Below are 23458 nucleotides of genomic sequence, written 5' to 3' on the forward strand. Positions count from 1 at the left end.
CACCAGTTTCAAAATCTCCCCTTCCCCCACCGCATCCCAAAACCAGCCCAGTTTGTCCCCTCCCCCCACTGCACCACACAACCAGCCCAGCTCTTCCCCTCCACCCACTGCATCCCAAAACCAGTCCAACCTGTCTCTGCCTCCCTAACCGGTTCTTCCTCTCACCCATCCCTTCCTCCCACCCCAAGCCGCACCCCCATCTCCTACCTACTAATCTCATCCCACCTCCTTGACCTGTCCGTCTTCCCTGGACTGACCTATCCCCTCCCCACCCCCCCACCTATACTCTCCTCTCCACCTATCTTCTTTTCTCTCCATCTTCGGCCCGCCTCCCCCTCTCTCCCTATTTATTCCAGAACCCTCACCCCATCCCCCTCTCTGAAGGGTCTAGGCCCGAAACGTCAGCTTTTGTGCTCCTGAGATGCTGCTTGGCCTGCTTTGTTCATCCAGCCTCACATTTTATTATATTGCCAATGTTTCCTGTAAGTTTACAACTCTACATGCAGCCCCTCAAGTCCCAATCGCAGCAAGAAAATAGAATTTGTTGCTGAGTTTCATTTTGTGAGTGAGAAAGGTGTTACTAGTAAAAATGGATATTCAGTGTTCAACTTGCATCACTTTTATCTTTTAATACCAAGAATTTAATGAACTAACATAGGTTTAAAAGCGATGCTGCTGACCTAAAATGGCTACTGTGATCGCCTGACCATCCCAGGCAAACCAGCTGAATCATCACGTCAGTCAAGAGGCAGTGAAACTCTGTGAGGCTTCCAGAAATCTGCATTTCTTGTTTTATTCAGGCGTGCATTATGAATTTGTGTTGGAACATGAAAGTTGGAGCTTTGCGTTAGCTAGACTAGAAAAGCAATGAGCTGACTCTCGAATATACAAGTGGATCTACATCAACAATTGCTCCTGAGCAACAGGGAAGAAATGAGGAAACATGGATGAAACTTCCTGTCTCAACCTCAAAAGACAGTGCCTGGTGATTATAACAACATTGAACAACAACTGTTCAATAGTGGCTAAAAGGTCAAGACTTGGGTCATTCTGGCATTGGCTCTAACAGCTTTAAACTGTGATTGCTACAGTCAGGTGATAAAAGGCAGATACCTGTCTTCCCCTACCATCCTTTTTGTAGCTGTGTGTGTGTGTGTGTGTGTGTGTGTGTGGTGCTTTTTCTTTATTTACTTTTGGGGTATGAGTTAACAAAATTCCTCTCTTTGCTCAAAGTATTGTAATTACTTGGCCCCTTTGTTTTGACCTAGTTATGAGTTTTGATTGAACTGTGATGGATTGCTGTTTGCTTAAAAAAAAATTGTTGCAGTTCGCTGAGTGGAGTTTGATATGAAAGGAGCCAATCACCCCTCCTCCCACGATTGTAAAAAAGATGAAGATAAGATGTAGAATGCTGAGGTGGCTGTCTGGTGTTCTGGCATGTGGACAGGTCACAAAATGTACATAGCTGTGTCTACAACCTTTGCCAAAACAGTTGTTGAAGCAGCTTCCTACATGAACAGCTCATTCAGTGTTCCAGGTACCAGTCTGGATGCACAACCGGATTTCCTTTTCCAGAAGCAGCTTCCCAGCTCAGCTCTCCTTTCTTCTTTCTGCAGGATGGACACCAATTCCAGCTGTGTCCAAAGTACTTTGCAGCAGAAACTAGCTCTTTTGCCGTATAAAAGCCAGGCAAATGACCTTCAGATCAGTCCAGTTGTTAAGTGAAACAAGGTAGCTTCCTCAATGCCTTTGCTATTGCCCAAAAAAATTGACCCAGAGTGACTCCTTTCTTAAAAAATCCAGTTATCTGCTGAGTGGATTTTTTTTTAAGACTCAAGTGGTCAGGAAAATATAATAGTAGCCTTCATGCAACACCCAACAAGACAGCCTGAGTGTCATGGTACTGAATTTATATGGCTGTAGATTTTAGACAGCTGTATTGCTCCAGGCAAATAATCCCTCTAAATTTTCATGATTTACTTCGTAGTATTTACTTTGATTTTAAGAGACGATATATCAAGTGTATGGGGTCTCCCTGACTTAGATAACTGCACGTACTGAACTAAATTATTTTTTTAAAGTGTAATGCCAATACTACATAAAACTAGAACTAGCTGTAGAATTGGACTTGCAATCATTCTCACTTCGAATCTGAATCATTGTTATCTGGTTTCACAGATGACAGCATTGTTCCTCAGTGAACTTGACTCTGGCCTTTTGTCACGGCAGATTGTACCACCCATCCTTCTTCAAATAAATAATATTGTTAAAAAGGTTCAGTATGACTAATAACAAAATCATGAAAGTGCCAAACCTTCAAATCAAATAGTTTTGAAAGATACGTGTAAGGCTAACTTGTTTCAACATAAATTAATTATATTAGTAATTCTCCACTACCATCTCCAATATGTGCTAATTCAAGTATAAAGTAAATTTGGCAGTTGGGATTATTTTCTGTTGTGTAAGGGTCTGAGATGTGAGAATTTCCAGGAAAGAGGATGGTGACGACAGCAAACCTACCAGCAGAATCTTATACCTTACTATGCTGTAGATTCCCCTCTTTTCGCCTTTATGTCTTATGATAATACTGAATCGATCTGCGGGATTGGAAACATTTTTTTAAAGAGGAGGTTATAACCTATTTCTGAAGAAGGGTCCCGACCCGAAACGTCAAGCTTTCCTGCTCCTCTGCTGCTTGGCCTGCTGTGTTCATCCAGCCTCACACCATGTTATCTCGGATTCTCCAGCATTGGCAGTTCCTACTATCTCGATAACCTGTTTTAACTGTTTCTGTAACTACCTTTCTAATAGTTTCTAAAATTCAACCCTCTGTTTGCTCCTTACTCTTCAGCTTGCACCCTTCCTGCGATTAATACCTTCTTCGTTAATAACTGTTTTTGCTCGATCGTTATCTCCTTATGTAAGACTTGTCTTTATTCCATGTTTTTCTATATGTTTATCTTCCACATTCCTGTTTTCTTCAGCTGTCTTCCCTCAGCTTTGTACCTTTTAACAGGATCTCTGCTCAGAGACCAGTTTCGTCTTCTGTGAGGCGGGGTGCGTTAAATATCGTCTAAGTATCGTAACTCAGATTGCTTCTTTTCTATGTCAAAGCCTGGAGAGCAAAGATATTTGGAAGCAGATGGCTTTTTTTTTGCTTTTTGGTTCCTAATTTGGAACCAGGGGTCCTTTTATGGTTCAGATCACCTTTTGAGAGGCAAGGGACTCTAGACTTATTCAAGGTGCAAGGCTCCACTGAAAGTGTACTTTTTGTAGCACTCATTGATGCAAAGATGCAGTATTATTCACGACAAAAATCTGTAAAATATGCTGTCTACGTTAATAGACCTGGAAGTAGACTAACACTAATCTGATTGACTCAATAATGTGAGACAACTATCTTCTTTAACAAAGTGTAACAATGAGACTGAGTAAATACCAAAATTAAGCCAAAAAAATAAGTACTGGTGTAAAAAGCTCTGAGAAGACGCCTGTTTTAAGTTTTGCTCATAGTATTTAGGTCAAAGCTTTACGGTTGATAGAGTTCACTGTTAAAGTACAGATGATTTTTATTAGGTTAGGAAACTCCCTCATTTAAGCCCAAAGCCCAGTTATCTTCAGGCAGGGAGAAGCATTTCTGGCACAGCCAGCGCAAAATTAATCGCATGTTGAAACATCGCTTTGGAAGGCAGGTTAGTCGAAGTGCAAATGAATATTATAACTTAAATAAATAAACACCATCATAGTTCTTGTGAAATCCATTGTGAATTTGTACTTTAACCTGTTGACATTTTAAGGAATAGACAGCAGGTTTGATCTCGTGAGGCTATGCTGATGACCCTGATTAGGCACTGAAGCAAAGGGAATGTTAACAGCTGCAGATGTGAAATGTTTGTTTTGGAATGTGAAGATAAGTGCATGCAATAACCGCTTAGCTGCTACTTTTTTTTCCCATTTCGATGAAGTTCTCGAGTTTGCATCATGGGATGACATAGTTACTTAAGCAAAGGGCTGCATTTTATAACCAGATGAGTCGGAAGTCATGTGCTTGCTCTTGCATGTTCTGTCATGTTCTCTCACTCAACAGAAGGAGCTACCACCAATTCTTTTTCATTTCAGTTGGTCTCAGGACCTAATTCGCTTAGTGGTGGAATATCAACCACGATCGAATATTGACGATTTAACAAGATTTGACTCCACCTTTTATAGCAATCACGTACCAGGTTATGTTACTTTGTTAGACTGTGACCTGAAGATTCTGTTTTGTTTTTGGCTAAGTGCAAGTTACTTTTGAGTTTGTTGGAGAGATTCTCACCGTGATGTCAAGCAAATGTTCCTGTCAAGTCTTTTTAAACTTGTTGTAATAATTGTCATTCCTGCTCCTGTGGTGCATTTTATACATGATATCCATCCTCTTTGCATCCTGGAACTTACCATTCACTGAATATCCTAGAATTGACCATTTGTTCCCTGGTGCCACCTTTCAAAGCCTGTTGTACGCCTGGGTCAGTCCTGTCAGTCCAGAGCTGCCCTGCACGGTTGCTGATATTTACCCCAAACACAGACACAATCCTGGAGGCCATGCTCGACAAGGTGGATTTTATTTTTCTCCAAGAGCAGCTGAGGAGCCCAGGACACTAGACCATGCCAGCTTGGTCCAAGAATGCACTGTAGGAAGAAGTCGATAAACCTGTCCCCTTACCCTGCATCAATACCGTCATCTCTTCCGAAAACCTCACCCTCACTGCATATGCTACTCCATCCATCTCCTACCCAGCCTCATGCTTTACTACACTCGCAGTTGTCTACAACATCTTGCCCACGTTCCCTCACCATCCCCAAACCCTGCAGACCCACTACTCTGCTTACTCTCACACTGAAGCCCCTCCACCTGCACTAACAATAATAGATTTGATTCCCTACAGTGTGGAAACAGGCCCTTTTGGCCCAACAAGTCCACACCGCCCATTGGACCATCCCGCCTAGACTCATCCCCCTATAACCCACACACCCCGAGCACTACGGGCAATTTAGCATGGCCGATCCACCTAGCCTGGACATCTTTGGACTGTGGGAGGAAACCGGAGCACATGGAGGAAACCCATGCAGACACAGGGAGAATGTGCAAACTCCGCACAGACAGTCGCCCGAGGCTGGGATCAAACCCGGGTCCCTGGCGCTGTGAGGCTGCAGTGCTAACCACTGACCAGCTGTGCCACCCATTTCCATCTCCCATTATAGCTGCTGCCATGGGCTACCTGTCATTTTGGCTTCTCACTCCTCATGGGGAGAGGATCCTGACTGATTTACTGTGCTAGGATATGCTATCACCCTTGATTTGGACTAAGGCTTGTTGGCAACTGTGACAAGCTTCCTGGCTTTGAACTTGCACTAAATGGCAAGGTACAACCGTAGTAACATGAGGCTGGGCATCTTTACCTGAGACGGCAAATTGCAAAAAGATGAAACAAGGCAGTACAAGGATGTTGCAACCATCCCAGGTAACTTCAGAGGTGAGGGTGAGTGCTATGATCTGTGCAAAGGACCCAGAGATGCAGCCTGCCTGGTACGTGAGCTGGGCATGTCTCTGAACTGTGTTCTTACAGTAGCATTACAACAATAGTTGCCAGTGCAGCACTGAAGTGCAGAAGTCCCCTGTCAGTGAATGAAGACAGGCCATGAGGGTTCTTAAAAGCTCGGGAGCATCAGATGCCAATGTCTGTGGAAATAGGGTGAATGTAGCCAGTGTCTATAGAGCATGCCCGAGATATTGGTGCCAGGTTTTCAACATGGAGATCATTTGGGGTAAGCAGTGAGTTGAAGCTGTGACAATCCCATTCTGGTTTCCCTGTCAGGATTTGCTCATAGTTCGTTAGAATGGTGAGTTTTGTAAGATCACAACCTGGAATATTAATGTGATATGTTGGGCTGTTAATTAAAGTGTTTAACAAACAATAATGAACATCATGTGGGGGTTTACTGCTGCCTAACATGATGGGCCTGGCTCAGCATGTTGTCTGATTCTGCCACGCATTTTGCCATTGTCCACATTCATCAGAACCTGAAAGGAGGAGAGGCCTCAGAGGGATTTTTGTGGAACGATGGCAGTGTCCTAACTATTCTAGAGATGACCAAGTGTGGAGCTGGATGAACACAGCAGGCCAAGCAGCATCTTAGGACCTCAAAAGCTGATGTTTCAGGTCTAGACCCTTCATCAGAAAGGCCATCATAACATGTCTGAACAGGTTGATTTGAAATTTTCTGAGGGATACTGTAAGTGTGGATCTTCATTCCATTATGTTCAGAACACCCTCTATAATGTTCTGCCTTAATTCCAGCCAAGTCAGTGACTTTGATGGTGGAACATGCAACATAGTTAGATCATTCCAGATCCCCTGTTCCCCATGGAGAGGTTTATGCAGAAAAACACCTCTTGAACCCCAAGCCAATAATGCAGTGCTCAGCATTTAATGCCCTCTGGGTCCTGGAGGAAAAAGAAAGGGCAGATTCTGTCAGTTGGCTCTCTGAGCAGACAGTAAAAGTAATTTGGCAGAATTTACAAATAAGCACCATGATATAAATTGGCTGACACGGAGAGAGAGCCTTCATATCAGTCCTCCCTAGCTGCCCAAAGTATCACCCCTCCAGTTGCCTTTTGAGGTGACTGGTGGGGAAGAAAGTATTACCCACTTCCTTGTGGGATATGCCTTTATAAAGAAGGGCTAGACAGAGGTGCCGTGCAGGACTGCGTGATCTACATGTTGTTCCCAGGGCTAAACACTAGGACAAGGATCATCTGTGCCTGGAGGACTCTGTGCAAGGCACTCATTGTTCATCTGCCCAAAATTTGCTAGTCTGCCAATGCAAGCAGTTGTTGTCAACCAAGTGTTCTAGACCAGCACATTCTAAATCTCAGGACAATGTGCCAAGGGTCGATTTAGAACTGAAGGCAGCTGTCACAGAGGTGCAATGGGGAAAAGCTGCAGTCGAAGCCTTTCAGCTATAGTATACCAAGGCAACTTTCAAATCTTGTATGCAGCCTGTAAGGTTGCTTACCTTACAAAGAATGTAATTGTGAACGCAGAGGGTTTTGAAGTTGTATCGAAACACCTGAAGGTTGGAACAAGGTTCATAGAGAAGTTTATTTCTCTTGCACTTTCTAAAAAAGAAATAACAATTCATTTTGAAATGTTTTGCCTTCAGGCTGCATTCCTAATGTGGAAGGTACATTGTGAGTAACAAAACTGTTACAATTCAGGCACCCAAAAGTGGAACACGTCTGAAGACAAATTGAATTTTGTTATAAATTCTATAACTTTCAAATGGAAATAGTTTGTGATGAAATTTTTTTTAAAGTTTCATGAATAAAGAATATTATTGGGGGGGGGAAAGATTAGAGACTACATTAAACTCCACCCATTGTTATATAAGGTAATGGTTCTGAGGTTAATGTTCATGTTACATTTGTCTCCTTCCACAGACTGAAACAGACAGGGAGTTCTGTGCTAGCTTTCAGACAGAGCAGATCTAGCTGTACCAGTTTCCTAAGGTCCTAGTAATCATGTCCAACCAAATGTAGTTGTACTTATTGCTGTCAAAAGATAAAGCTTCTAAGAACCGAGTCTCCTGTGTGGATATGGTGATGTGCTGTCTACCACTATTCGCTGGATACTGCAAAGGCAAATGAGCATTGGTGGTAGTGAATTGCCAAACAGCCCTTACTCAGTAATACAAACTGTGCTAGGGTGGTATATACCACAGGTTCCAGGAATGATCATCTACGAAAATATCCCATTCAACGCAAATAAAACCATCGTATTTACAATGTTTCTGTCTCTCTGTCCCTCTTTTGACTGTCATAAATTTGAGCATCATACATTCATATTCAAGTTGTATGAGGAAAGCATATTTCTGAACGAAGAGCTAAAGGTTTTGAAATGTGACTGGTACCCGTTCATTAAAAGAACTTTGCAAATAAGCAATTTTATACTGGGACTTTTGGCTTGATATCTATTTGTGTTACCATGGACTATTCTCCAATGTTATAAACTTTTCTCCAGACCAATGTCCAACTGGTCTGTTACAAATTTGTGCAAAATACAGCTGACAGCCTCAAACCCCAGAAACAAAAGGAGACATTGTGTACTGTAGAAATGTCCAACCAGTCTAGGCGACGTAAATTTCTTGTGTTGTGTCATAAAAATGACAGAATGTTGACTATCCTGCAGCTGGAATTAAGATAAGCATGTGACCAGCTGCACCTTTTGCTCTAATTCTTTGCCTTTATATGTCAGAGATCAATTTTCAGACTGTTGAGTTGTTAGCTTTTTCTAAGATGTTTCTGTTGACCAGACTATTTCATCATTTTTCTTGGTTAATATGTTTACATCATTTGCCTTTACCCGAGGCCTGAAGTGAAGGAGCTGCATCATGCTGTGTTCAACCAGCCTTATTTAAAATGCAGAGATATTCGGAACTGCTGATGCTGGAGAATCTGAGATCACAAGGTGTAGAGCTGGATGAACACAGCAGGCCAGGCAGCATCTGAGGAGCAGGCAAGTTGACATTTTGGATTGGGACCCTTCTTCAAAAATGGGGAAGGGGGTTCTGCAAGAAATGGAGAGGAAGGGGGTGGTGATAGAAGGTGGATAGTAGTACTCCCACCTATCCACTCCACACCTTCTGTCACTGCCCCCCTCTATCTATTTCAGAGCCCACTTCCCCTCTCCCATTTCTGAAGAAGAAATGTCAGTTTTCCTGCTCCTCTGATGCTGCCTGGTCTGCTGTGTTCCTCCAGCTCTGCACCTTGTTACCCTTCCTGCCTTTTAAATAAGATGAGCCCTCTAGCCTGAGGGATGTTAAGAGGCTCGAGCAGCGTGCTGACTACTCTCAGCTCAGCACTGACAGCTGGCTCCTGCATCCACTTTACTGTTTCCTTTTCATGATCATGCTGGGAAATAGAACTGCCTCCTGCACCTCTCTCCACAAATTCTAAGATATCAGAAGAGGGGTATTAATGCTTAGTGCAAGTATAAATGGTGATGCTGGGTGCTGTGCTGTTAACTGCATCATTTGTTAGGCGGCACTTTGCTTCTCTGTCCTGTAAACTGAGTTATAAGCACAAGTGCTTTAAAACACTTTTTCTAATTCATCATTGCCCTTTTAAGTAATGGAATAGAAAACGCAAGCTCTTTGTTTCACAACATTAAGTAATTCATTTATTCTGCAGGGTGAGGAGTGTTGGCATGAATTTGGCACGTGCAAACTGGCTGACAACTTGCCCCCTTCGTGTACAGGATTGTGGTGTCTGTCTCCATGTCAATGTAGGCCAGCATAATGTGTTTACTGGTTGCCAGGGGCTGCTTCTGTATGCCCCTGCCATTCCCTGTCTCTGTCAAAATGACATACAAACATTGCAAACTAGTAATGAACTGTTACATTATAGACATTACAAATGTAATGAGACCCCTTGAATTGAAAACAAAGTTCTTTGCTGTGATGTCTTCACCCAGTTGGATGTTAGTATAGGCTAAGTACACCTTTTAAAATCAAGTATTGGCAAACATAGTTACATCAGTTGGAAAGTGTGAATGTTGTGTGCAAAAGAACTTGCAGTATTTAGTTTCTAAAGCAGCAATAACACACAAACAATTTGCTTCCACATACCCTGAAAGCAGCACGTTGTCCTTTCGTTCTAAACAGTTTATTCGTTGCGTTTTTCCAACATTATCCATATGAATTGTAATATTATAGAATTTTTATCTATTTAGCCTGATTAAAAATTTTCTTCATAATCACTAACACAACATAGATTCAACTAGCTTCAACCTGAAACATATTTTAAAAAACGCCATTCTCTGAAGACCAGTCCTGTGCTCACACAGGATCTGCTCAGATGAAGAGGAATACAACGGATGCCTGAAGATGTTGAAGGATGCCTTCTGAGAACGGGACACAGTGCTCAACTCATTAGTTGCCAGTTCTGATGGGCCACAGCAAAAAACCATAATAACTTCCTCCGAAGACAGACACAGGATACATCCAAAATAAAAACCGAAAGAACTGCAGATGCTGTAAATCAGGAACAAAAACAAAGTTGCTGGAAAAGCTCAGCGGGTCTGGCAGCACCTGTTCTGAGGGGTCACTGAACCTGAAACGTTACCTCTGTTTTCTCCTCCACAGATGCTGCCAGACCTGCTGAGCTTTTCCAGCAATCTCTGTTTTTGTGCAGGTATCCTTCGTCATCCAGAATTTCCCTTGAGCAGAGAAACTACGCCATGTTCTTTGCAGCCCTCAACATGTCATCAATGACGACAAGCACCTCTCCAAGTTCATCCCCACTCCTCCACTTCTCGCCTTCAAATGACCGCCAGAACGTAAAAAGACCTTTGTTCGCAGGGAACTACCCAGCCTTTAGGACAACATTGACCACAGCAACCTCTGCAAAACATGTCAGATCATCAATATGGACACTACCATCACACATGGGAACACCATGCCCCACGTGCACGGCTGATACTCGTGACTCGGCCAACGTTACCTAACTCCTAGCTGCAGGCAAGGATACCCCAAGGATGGTATATTGGCGAAACCATGCAGACACTACAACAACGGGCGAATGGACACCGCACTACTGATGGTTGGGGGTGGGGGGTGGGAAGCGCTTTAGTGGTCAGGGACATTCAGCCTCGCATTTTCGGGTAAACTCCCTACAGGGCAGACTTTGGGTTACACAACAACGCAGAGCCGCCGAGCAGAGGCTGACAGCCAAGTTGAGTACCCGTCAGGATGGTCTCAAATGTGGTGTTGGGTTCGTGTCGCACTACAGCAGACCCCAGCCCACAAATGCACGCACGCATATACACACACATGCTCTCACAGACCTCCACTCTCTGTCACTCACTCACTCACTCTGTCTGTCTCGCAGATGCACATGTATGTACGTGCACATGCTTTCTCTGTCTGATGCGTGTGCACAGTCACACATATATCTAGGGGGTCAATTTGTATGTATTTGCAGATGCATTCTACTTCTTTTGTTCAAAGAGCACATATCTCCGTAGACACGGTCAGCCAATGGGGTAGTTTATAAATTACCCGCAACACATCCCTCACACCCTGCCCCCGCCACAACCGCCCAAAGAGGATCCCCCACATCCTCACACACCACCCCACCAACCTCCGGATACAACGCATCATCCTCCGACACTTCCGCCATCTACAATCTGACCCCACCACCCAAGACATTTTTCCATCCTCACCCTTGTCTGCTTTCCGGAGAGACCACTCTCTCCGTGACTCCCTTGTTCGCTCCACACTGCCCTCCAACCCCACCACACCTGGCACCTTCCGCTGCAACCGCAGGAAATGCTACACTTGCCCCCATACCTCCTCTCTCACCCCCATCCCAGGCCCCAAGATGACTTTCCATATTAAGCAGAGGTTCACCTGCACATCTGCCATTGTACCCAGTGTGGCTTCCTCTACATTGGGGAAACCAAGCAGAGGCTTGGGAACCGCTTTGCAGAACATCTCCGCTCAGTTTGCAATAAACAACTGCACCTCCCAGTCGAGAACCATTTCAACTCCCCCTCCCATTCTTTAGATGACATGTCCATCCTGGGCCTCCTGCAGTGCCACAATGATGCCACCCAAAGGTTTCAGGAACAGCAACTCATATTCCGCTTGGGAACCCTGATACCATTGGGCTGCAATGTGGACTTCACCAGCTTCAAAATCTCCCCACCACCCCCATCCCCGCTGCATCCCAAAACCAGTCCAGCCTGTCTCTGCCTCCCTAACCTGTTCTTCCTCTCACCCATCCCTTCCTCCCACCCCAAGCCGCACCTCCATTTCCTACCTACTCACCTCATCCCACCTCCTTGACCTGTCCGTCTTCCCTGGACTGACCTATCCCCTCCCTACCTCCCCACCTATACTCTCCTCTCCACCTATCTTCTTTTCTCTCCACCTTCGGTCCGCCTCCCCCTCTCTCCCCATTTATTCCAGTTCCCTCTCCCCATCCCCCTCTCTGATGGGTCTAGGCCCGAAACGTCACCTTTTGTGCTCCTGAGATGCTGCTTGGCCTGCTGTGTTCATCCAGCTTCACACTTTATTATCTCGGGTAGTTTATAAATTCCTGGTTTGGAAGTAAAATCAGCCTGACTCCCAAATTAAAACACAGACAGGTTCTAAACGAGGCCTCCCACCTAAAATGCATTGTCTGACCTGAGATGTCACCTCTTGTGTACACTGATGAAACCTTTAGTTATCTCAAGGCAGTGACTTGAAAAAAATTTTGGGATTTAATCTTTTGAAACCTGCATCTCCTTTTCTAACTGAGTAAAGATTTAGCAGGAGGGAGCCAGCCAGCCATTTTAGGTTTATCCAATACATTCCCGTCAGTTATAACAAAAACAGAAGTTGCTGGAAAAGGTCAACAGGTCTGGCAGCATCTTGTCCAGTGACTCTTCCTCAGAACTTGCCAAACCCAAAACGTTTTTTTGTTTTCTTCACAGATGCTGCCAGACCTGCTGGGCTTTTCCAGTAACTTCTGTTTTAGCTCCTCATTTACAGCATCCGCAGTTCTTTCAGTTCCTATCAGTTGTAAGACTTTTTTGATCTTTTACTTTATAAATTCTGAGTCTTGATACCTCCTCTCTCATTACACGCCGAGGGAAGGAGCAACACTCTGGTCTTTTCAAATAAACCTGTTGGGCTAAAACCTGGTGACTGATTTTTGAACTTGTCCAACTTGTCGGAGGTGGGGGGAGTCTTAACTCTGAAAAAGAGACCAGTCGTTTCCAGCATTCAATAGGATTGTACTTGGTGTGAAACACCAGAAGGCCAGATTGCAAACAAGTTCTAATTGCATTTCATTTGAACTGAGGCTGACAAGAATTTATTCTTGTATGTTCACACAACAGACGTATTCAAGCTGACACTCTCTTTATTCCACGACCTTCAACTTTGCTGATACCAGTTGGTTGAGTAACAGGAAAATAATGGTGAATTGTTGCTTATCAGACAGCAGGAGGGTTTATAGGAGGATACCTCAAGATTCAGAACTGAGACCCATTGCTTTTCTGCCTTTTGTATTGACAACTTGAATGTACAGTGAGGATTTTCAAGTTTTGCAGCTATCACAAAACTTGGAAAGAGAGTGGACTGCAAGAAGGTAGTAACAAATTTCAAGAGGCTATAAACGGACTATTTGAGTGGAAGGGCAGGTTGCTGATGTGTAATCTGACTTGTTTAGTGGGAAGAACCAGGAAAGCAATTTAAATAAAGGACACACTTTTTTTTAAATTGTAAGAGCAAAAGAACTTTCAGCTCCATGTACACAAATTGTTGGAAGTGGCAGTGGAGATTTTAAGTAGCAATCATTTAAAAAGGAGGTGGGATCCTTGCCTTTGCAATTAGAGAAAGTACAGAAACTAGGCGGCTTGAGCAATCTCCACACAAGGGCAGTCACTTCGAGCCAAGCTATGTCTCGAAGCTTGTTTGAAAGCTCTAACCACGAGGTGTTCTTCAGAATGTCTTTAGCTATCTGCCCAGAGAACCATCTGACAGGATCCAACATCTCTTTTTGTTGCCTTTGAATATTCTACTTGCTGACCATTGTCTGTTGGGCTCGTCAATGAAAGTGTTAATTTTTCCCCCTCAATCTGCCTTATCAAATTTACATGACTCTGAAAGATACAAATGTTGTCAGTTTTACTTTTGTTCATGGTTTTTCTGTCGCACTTACTGTATAAGATCACCAGAATTGGCACGGTTGAGAATAAGGCCATTTGGCCCATCTTTTCTGTACTGGTGCTTTGAGCAATTTGGCTTCATGGCAATCTTCTACCTTTTCCCAATAACAGTATGTATTTTAAAATAATCATTTGCTGCCCTCTTGAATGTCTCAAATGAATCCGCCTTCCTCACCCTAATTACTTGGTGTGCAAAAGTTTTTTTTGTTTCTCCTCTTTTTTTGCTTCTTTTACAAAACACTTTCAATCTATGCCTTCTGGTTCCTGCTTATTTTACGGCTGGGGATGGTTTCTCTCTACGTCCTTCATCCATGATTTTGAAAGCGCCCAGCAGATCCCCTGTCATTTTTCTCTTCCCAGCTTCTCTGATATATTCTTGTAACTGAATGAATGAAATTTCTCATTCCTGGAACCATTCTTGTAAACCTCTCTGACTTTCTCCAATGAATTCACATCCTTCCTGAGGTGCAGTGCCCAGATTTGTACAAAATACTCCGACTGAGATCTGACCAATAATGCGCAAATCCAGTACAACTTCCCTGCTCCTGAAATCTATCCTCTTGTAACAAAGCCTAGAATACTATATGCCTTAATTTTCTCACTGCCGGCCCTTTTAATGACTTGTGCACACATTCCCATGTCTCTCTGCTCCTGCACATCATTTAAGATATTACCCTTTATGCTGTCTTTTATGTTTTGTACCAAAATGTATAATCTTGTACTTTTCCACATCTGGCACCTAGCAGCCTATCTCAACAACTTTTCATTTTTCTTTTTAAGTTCTGCACTGCCCTCCTCACCATTTACAATGTTCCCAAGATTTGTACTGCCCACAATTTGTTTTTGAAATTTTCCCCTCCTATACACAAATCTAGGTCATTTTTATATCAGAAAAAGCAGAAGCATCAAAACTGACATCTAGAAACACCACTAAAATCTTCCTCTAGCCTGAAAAATACCCAATAGCCATTACCATATCACATCACTCAGCTAGTTTGTAGCTGCATTGCTACTGTCCCATTTATTCCATGGGCTATAAGTTTCTTCACAAGTCCATTTGTGGTATGGTATTGAATTCTTTTGGAGAGCTACATACAACAGATCAGAAGCATTATCGTCATCAGCCTTACTTCACCAAATGATGCAACTTTTGATGCTGGTTTCACTGAAATGCTTATATTTAGGGGGGATGGAGGGGGGGATGGAGGGGTGGTGGTGGAAATGCAGCAAATTAGACATAATTTTCCTTTAACAAATCCATGTCGGCTTTTCCAAATTAACCCATATTTTCCTGTGACTACTAATCCTATCAAAAAAATAATTATTTGTAGAAGTTTCCCCACCACCAAAATTAAGATAATTGGCCTTATCTTTACAGCCGCCTTTGAGCAATTGTGTAATGTTTGCAAATCTCCAGTCCTCTTACACTTCCTCTCAGAGCAGAAAAGGCTGAAAGAATATTTTCAGCGGCTCTGCAATTTCCATTCTCACGGCCTTCAATATTCTTGGATATACCCCATCTGGTCCTGGTGACTTATCACTTTAAATACCAGTCATTTTACTGCTGACTTTAAAATGTGAGAGTGAAAATTAGGCATTTATTAAATTAACATTTTAAAGCTAAATGACTTAGAAATCACTGTTATTTCCTATATATCACTTTTAAATGTTCTATCTCAAATTCGTTTCCTTTCCCAGGGCAGAAAAGGCTAACACGAGGGGTCATAGTTTTAAGCTGGTTGGAGGAAAGTATAGAGGGGATGTCAGAGTTGGGTTCTTTACACAGAGAGTTGTGAGAGCATGGAATGCGTTGCCAGCAGCAGTTGTGGAAGCAAGGTCATTGGGGTCATTTAAGAGACTGCTGGACATGCATATGGTCACAGAAATTTGAGGGTGCATACATGAGGATCAATGGTCGGCACAACATCGTGGGCTGAAGGGCCTGTTCTGTGCCGTACTGTTCTATGTTCTATGTTCACGCTATGGCAGAATAAATTCTTCAGGGTGACTAATTCTTGCATGTATTTATTGCTCACGTGTGCAGACAATTGATCAAAAATCATCTTTCTTTGTCTTGCATGTTTTCTCAATTTGCAACAAAATAGCACCTTCAAGAATTCTGCTTTTCACAACATAATTTGAATTTACTGTTGATCTGTAGTTTAGCTTAGTGTAACTTTATTCAAAGTCCCTAATCATTTTTTCATTGCAGTTGACATATGTGTCTGTCCACAAGACCCTTTTACCCAGAATCCCCCAGATGTAGCAATCTGACTCCGTGGGGAGTGAAGAATTTCTCACAATGCAACCAGACATATCTTCAATTTATAAGCAGTCCCCCTCCACTCCCGCCAACAGAAACCCAAATTCATTTTCTGAGTTATGAGAGAGCCTGTTGGTTAATAAATATAAGATCTTTATTCAGTAAAAAGTTCACATTCGAGTTATTGTTCACTATTTCAATTTAATTTTGGAGAATCAGCCTTTATACTAATATCTTGTGCTTGCACATTTGTATCGTAGAGTGGAAAAGCACAAACTAATTTATTTTTCTACAACACTTTGACAACACAAGGCATTGAGGAATTTTATCTGAGCATAATTCTGGATAACTGATTCATTTGCCATTCTGAAAATGCCAGTGAAGAGCTGCAGAACTTTTTTTTTGAAAGACATCTGGTCATTATGGTGCCAATGGTAATTTAATAGTTTATAGTTAGAAATTGTGAATAATTGTTGTTTACAAGAAATGCACATTTTGGATTTCTTGATGCAATTTGTAATCCTGATTTATATGGTCTTTTTTTACCCACCCTGCTCCTTGGGAAATTCCAACAAATTTCCACTTTGATCTGATTTCAGGTACATGATGCAGCCCCATGGACAGGGCTTTTAATTTAAATGGTAGTGGTGTGATTTCAAGGCATCGTTGTTTTGTGCACAGCATCTTAACCATGGACATGACTAATAACTGCACAGCCCCATGCCTGCTGATTAAAAGCAGACAGGAAATTTGGGATAAATGTCTAGTAGTTTTATTTTAAACTCGCATGTGCACCTCCCTGTTGTATTATGTCTCACAGTCAGTATGATACATACTCATGATGTCATCACCACACTATAGCATAATCCGAGGGTATACTCCATGTTATTCTGGAATCGCTTGAACCATGGTGTGCCACCGGAAGCATGCTACTGTTTGTAACTTTTTAAAAATATTAACCCAGAGACTTAAGATCTGGGAATGTGTTTGTTTGTTTGTTACAAAAATACAGTGGAGAAACTGAGTCGCTGTACCATGGTGCCTAAATTAACGACAGATGTCAGAAATCAGAAGAAAAAGTAAAGTAAAGTTGACAGAGATAGTAAGAGCTGCAGATGTTGGAGTCAGAAATAACATTATGTGGAGCTGGATGAACACAGCAGGCCAGGCAGCATCAGAGGAGCAGGAAAGTTGATGTTTCACGTCGGGACCCCCCTTCAGAATTAGGGGAGGGGGAAGAAGCTCAGAGAGGAGGCGTGGGGCAAGAAGCTCAGAGGAGGGGTGGGGCTGGGGAAGGTAGGTGGGATAGTGATGTGCGTGCAGGTAGGCAGTGGTGGGGATGGTCAGTGGGATGGGAGCAGTGGATAGGTGGGAAAGAAGATGGGCAGGTTGTGTCAGATCAAGAAGGTGGACATGAGAGGGAGTGTTGGTCATGGGGTGAGGCCAGGAGTGGGGAGATTTTGAAACTCGTAAAGTCCACATTGAGACCATTGGGCTGTAGTTTCCCAAGATGGAATATGAGTTGCTGTTCCTCCAGTTTGCAGGCGGTGTCAATATGACACTGGAGGAAGCCTAGGATGGGCATGTTACCTAAGGAGTGGGAGCAGGATTTTAAATTGTTCGCAACCGGAAGGTGTTGTCGTTTGTTGCGAACGGAGCGCAGATGCTCTACAAAATGGTCTCCGAGCCTCTGCTTGGTCTCACCGATGTAGAGGAGGCCACATCAGGAGCAGTGGATGTGCAGGTGAGCCCCTGTCTAATGTGGAAGGTTTGATTTGTGCCTTGAATAGAGGTGAGGGGACAGGTTTAGGGGCAGTTGTAGCACTTCCCGCGGTTGTAAGGAAAGGTGCTGGGCTTGGTAGGGACTGTGATCTCCACAACTCCCTTGTCCACTCCACACTCCCCACTAACCCAATGAAAGGTGGATAGGGGTGGGGAGGGAAATATCTCTTTGGTTGTGGGTTCAGATTGGAGAGGGGTGAAGTGGGGGAGAATGATAGGCTGGATGTGGCGGGTGGTGGGCTGGTATGAGGACAAGGAGGATTCTGTCTCTTTGTTTTTGTTGGGGGGGGTGGAATGTGAGGGCAGAGGTGTGGGAAATGCAAGATATGCAGTTGAGTGAGGCATTTTCAATCACCAGAGGAGGGATGTTACAGTCCTCGAAATAAGAGAACTTCTGGGATGTTTGGGAGAGGAACGCCCCACCTTGGGAACAGGCATGGTGTAGACAAAGGAATTGGGAGTGGAGGATCACATTCTTACAGGAAGGTGAGGTGAGAGGAGGTGTCGTCAAGGCAGCTGTGGGAGTTGGTAGGTTTGAAATAGATAACGTTTCGAGGCATTTACTAGCGATGGCAACAGAGAGGGCCAGGAAGGAGAAGGAGGTATCGGAGATGGTCTGGGTGAACTTGAGGTTGGGGTGGAAGGTGTTAGTAAAGTTGATGACCTGTTCAAACTCCTTGTGGGAGCACAAGGCAGCACCGATACAGTTGGCGGAGGAAGAGGCGGGGGATAGGGTCAGTGTAGCTCCCTCATTGTCTATGAGATCTCACACTGCCTAATTTCACACATGAAGAATGTATTTGGAATGTAGCGGTAAATACGCCAGAAAATACAAAGGATCCTCCACCAGCCCAGATATTCCATTATTGCACATCTAGTCTACACCTTCAGTGTGACAGGGCTTTTTCCCCACCTGAAAGGTATCATCTTGTTGATTTGATTTTGATTTTTTTTATTGTCGTGTGTACCAAAATACAAAGAAAAGCTTTGTTTACGAAAGGTATAGGCAGATCACAACAACCTAAGAATTTGCAGATCAGCAAGACTTGCAGGCAGAGATAGTAGGAACTGCAGATGCTGGAGAATCTGAGATAACAAGGTGTAAAGCTGGATGAACACAGCAGGCCAAGCAGTATCAGAGGAGCTGATGTTTCGGGCCTCCGACCCTTCTTCAGAAGGTTGTAGGAGGTCATTACCAGGGTGCGATGGGTCTTTGATGTTGGCTGCCTTTCTGTGACAGTGAGCCATGTAAGTAGAGTCCGGGGATGGAAGGTTGGCTCCTCTGATGGTCTGGGCTATGCACATCACCTTCTGTAGTTTCTCCCAAGCCTGGGCACAGCAGTTGCCGTACCAGGCCATTATGCACCCAAACAGTATGCTTTCTGTAGATGTTGGTGAGGGACCTTTATGGACTTGCCAGTTTCCTGAGCTGTCTGAAGAAGAGGTGTTGTTGTTCCTTCTTGACTGTTGTATTTACATGGGAGGTCCAGGACAGGTCGATGTTTATCGTCCCTCCGAGAAACTTGATGCTCTTTGCTCTCTTGACCTCTGTTCTATTGAGGTAGATAGGAGCCCTGTTCTCCTCTTTTCTGAAGTCAATGATCAGCTCATTAGTTTTGCTGACATTGAGAGAGAGGTTGTTTTCATTGCACCCCATCACCAAGCTTTCTCTCTCACGTCTGTAGCTTGACTCGTCATTGTTAGATATTCATTCCATTACAGTGGTGTAGTCAGCGAACTTGTAGAATGTGTTGGTTTGGAATTTGGCAACATAGTCATAGCTGTATAAGGAGTACAGTAGGGGGCTGATGACCTATCCTTTTGGGGTGGGGACGCGGGGTGCGCAGTGTTAATGTTAGTGTGGAGGAGGTCAGTTACCTATCCTCACTAAGTAAGAACCAAAAGAACTGCAGAAGCTGTAAATCAGGAACAAAAACAAAGTTGCTGGAAAAGCTCAGCAGGTCTGGCAGCATCTGTGGAGGAGAAAACAGAGTTAACCTGTTTTGTCCTCCACAGATGCTGCCAGACCTGCTGAGCTTTTCCAGCAACTTTGTTTTTGTACCAATTCTCACTGCAGGCTGTGGGTCAGAAAGCCGAGGGTCCAGTTAGAGGGTGGAACTGAGAGTAAGGTGTCACAGTTTTGAGGTGAGTCGAGAGGGAATGATGGTGTTGAAGGTGGAGCTGTAGTCAACAAGCAGGAGTCTCACATTCAGTTTTCTGGCCTTGTGACAAATTATTTGATTTTGTTGGGTTGATGCCATTTTTTATTGAGATCTCTATCTGGAGAGAGTGTGGATCATTATTGAAGTATGTCTTAAATAGCAGTTGCACCATTCCGTTCCTTGTGGTCCATCTGCAGCTGCTATTCAGAAGAGAAATAACAAAGTGTAGAGCTGGAAGAACACAGCAGGCCAGGCAGCATCAGGGGAGCAGGAAAGCTGATGTTTCGAGCCTGGACTCTTCTTCAGGCGTCCAGACCCGAAACGTCAGCTTTTCTGCTCCTCTGATGCTCCCTGGCCTGCTGCGTTCATCCAGCTCTACACCTTGTTATCTCAGATTCTTCAGCATCGGCAGTTCCTACTGTCTCTGCTATTCAGAAGTGGCGTTATTGAACAGGCACAAAAAGTACTCGAGTGTCCCTGGCTTCCAGCTTCACTCTGAGACAAATGACAGAGCGTTCATTACCTGATGAGTTACGGTAGTTTGCATTTTGTATCATTATTGTAAGCACATACATGAAAGAATGCACCAATGGTAGAAAATCTGAAGAACACAATGAAAGTAGTAACATAAAAATGTACTAGCACTTATGGATGAAAACTTCCATTGCATATTGCTTCAATTATTTGTTGACTTGCACCAGCTATTGAATGAGGCATTAACCCCTGAAAACAATTGTGCAGGAGGATCATTGCTGTGCTAACAATGATTTACAAGAGTCCATTCCTTGTCTAAATGTATGTACATACATTGGGTTAACAGTTGTTTTCTTGTTGACAATGTTAACATAACTGTCTTCTCTTCTTTAGCCTCCATGTATTCTGAAAGGCACAATAATCCCTCGGAGATCAGAAGCCTCATGGCCGAACCTGATTATTTTGATGATAATCCTGAGCTCATCAGGCCTAAGAAGCTTCTCAATCCAGTCAAAGCCTCCAGGAGTCACCAAGAACTGCATAGAGAGCTCCTCATGAACCAGAAACGGTGAGGAAACTGCCAAGTGTATCACCTTAATTTCACTCTGCACTGCTTTCAATTATATTGAGATGATGAATCATACAGTACTCTTGGGGATCTAGAGTAGAGGTGACCGCTATTTGGAACCAATATTACTTGGTTATTAAGACAAATGATGCAAGTTGAAGATCTGCCCAGCAACTTGTGTATTTCTATAGCAAATCATTCAGCGTAAATCTTACCAGATATGTGGAGTTTGTGATCTTCAATTTGCAAAATTAAGATTTAAATTGAAGAATTGCTCTTAGCCAATTGCACAACTTTTGAGTGTTGTTGGACCTGTACTTTATCCATCTGGTGGATAGTATTCCATTAGACTTTGGAATTGTGTCTTGCAGATTGTGCAGGGTTTGGAAAGCTTGTGGTAATCGCCTTAGAATTCCAGCCTCAGTCTATAGTCTACATTTACTTGTGTAACCATAGTATTTATATCGCTGATCTAGTTCACTTTCTGAGCAATGGTAACCCCCAGGATGATGTTGGCAGGGGAAGTTCAATGATAGCTGTGCAATTGAGTGTCAAAAGGAGAGTGTTAGATTCTTCTGTGTTGCCTAGCACTTATGGAGTAAATAGGCCTAAGTCTAAATATTGTCTAGGTTTTGCTGTGATTGGAATGGACTGCTCCATTATCTGAGGAATGGTGAATAGTACTGGACATTGTACAAAAGAAGCAAAATTTCCCCCCTTTGGCCTTCTATTGGGAAGGACATCAAAGCACCTACTGATGGCTGGGCGTAAGATACACACCCCAAAGGAATTCCTGCAGCAATGTCCTGGTTTTGTAGTGATTGTTCTCCAACAATCATCTTTCATTGCACTAGATATGAATTCAACTCTAGTGTTTTGCTTCTGATTTACATTGACTTCAGTTTTTCTGGGCTCCTCGGCATCATACTTGATCAAATGCTGCTTATTAAAGCCACCGTCTGAGCCAGGATATTAGTATAGAGAATTGTACGATGCAGCATGCTCTAGATTGGGTTCTCGGTTTGTGCCTAGATCAGGAAGTCAGTAGGAATCATCTGGGTCCACTGGTGAACCAGCTGTTAGAAAGCAGGTTGCCCATTGGCCCATAATAAGGGTCATCACTCACATCTCCCCCTCAAGTGCAATTGTTTTGTCCATTTTACAACCAAAACTGTAATGAGGTTGGAAGTCTTATGACCCCAGCAGAATCCTAATTGTGCTTTGGTGAGCAAATTAATGCTGAGTAAGTTGCACTTGATGGACCTATCAACAACCCTTTCCTTCAGTGTGCTGATAATCAAGAGGTTGGATTTGCTGTGTTTTTTTTTGTGGACAGGACAAGCTTAGGAAATTTTCCATATTGCCAGGTGGATGCTAGTATTGGAGCTGTATTAAAGCAGTTTGGCTTGGGCCGTGACAGGTTCTGGAGCACATGTCCTCAGTACTGCTGTATCAGCTGTAATACAGCTGGGCTGTTGTCAGGGCCCCTAATCTTTGCAGTGTCCAGTGTCCTTGGCTGTTTTCTGGTGTCATGTGGAGTGAATCAAATTGACTGAAAACTGGGATTTGTGATGCTGCAGATCTCAGAAAGAGGCCAAGATTAAACATCCACTCAATATTTGTCTGAACCTCACTATAAATGCCCCCGTTTTGTCTTCTGCACTGATACACTGGGCTCCTCCATTGTTGGGGGGATAAGGATACTTGTAGAGCTTTCTCCTCCAGCTCCACCATTCACAGCTGGATGTGTCAGGTCTACAGAAGTTAAATCTGACCCACTGGCTGTGGAATTGCTGGGCTGTATTTGCCACTTGCTGCTTGTGCTGTTTGGTGTACACATAATCCCGATTTTGTAGTTTTACCAAATCAATACCTCAATTTTAGGTATGCATGGTACTGCTCCTGGCATGCCCTTTTAATACGGTCTCCATTGAGCCAAAGTTAATCTCGTACCTCGATGATAATGGTAAACTGGGGTATGCGCCAGACCATGCGGTTTACATTATGGTTGAATACCATCTGTTGTTGGCTCTGTGTCTTGTAGAGGTGCAGTCTTGAGCTGCTAGATTTGTCATTCATCTCATTTGACATAATGACCGTACACTCCATTGCCTTGTGTGGTATTGTCAATGAAAAGATGAATTTCTACAAGCACTACATGGTCATCACTCTGATCTACAAATTGGTAAGGACAATGCTTAGTAAGTTTATTCCCTTGTTGCTTCCAATTTGTATTCAATACAAAGGAGTATTGCTCCATCTGCTGAGCTCAGAGCGGCAGGGGGAAGCAGGGTGAGGAGGAAGATTGTAATCAGCAGGAGGTTCCTTTGGCCACGTTTAACCTGGTGCCATGAGACTTTGTGGAATGCAGAGTCTGTTTTGAGAGCTGCCCAGAAAACACTGCCAGTGGGCTAGTCCTCATAGTTAGACAGAACATCCTCCAAGATGGCCA

General features: G+C 43.5%; 1 protein-coding gene across 6 annotated transcripts in view; it reads left to right on the forward strand.

Annotated features, from left to right (window-relative positions):
* The window catches only part of LOC125460126 (protein FAM107B-like), a 183758-nt gene that overhangs the window by 132236 nt on the left and 28064 nt on the right, over positions 1-23458 (forward strand). For all 6 annotated transcript variants that reach the window (XM_048547236.2, XM_059649649.1, XM_048547240.2 and 3 more), the window contains one exon: positions 20832-21006. In XM_048547236.2, coding sequence (XP_048403193.2) covers positions 20832-21006 — 175 coding nt within the window. The remainder of the gene's footprint in view (positions 1-20831; positions 21007-23458) is intronic.

This window comes from Stegostoma tigrinum, chromosome 11 (assembly GCF_030684315.1).
Source record: "Stegostoma tigrinum isolate sSteTig4 chromosome 11, sSteTig4.hap1, whole genome shotgun sequence".
Taxonomy (NCBI): domain Eukaryota; kingdom Metazoa; phylum Chordata; class Chondrichthyes; order Orectolobiformes; family Stegostomatidae; genus Stegostoma; species Stegostoma tigrinum.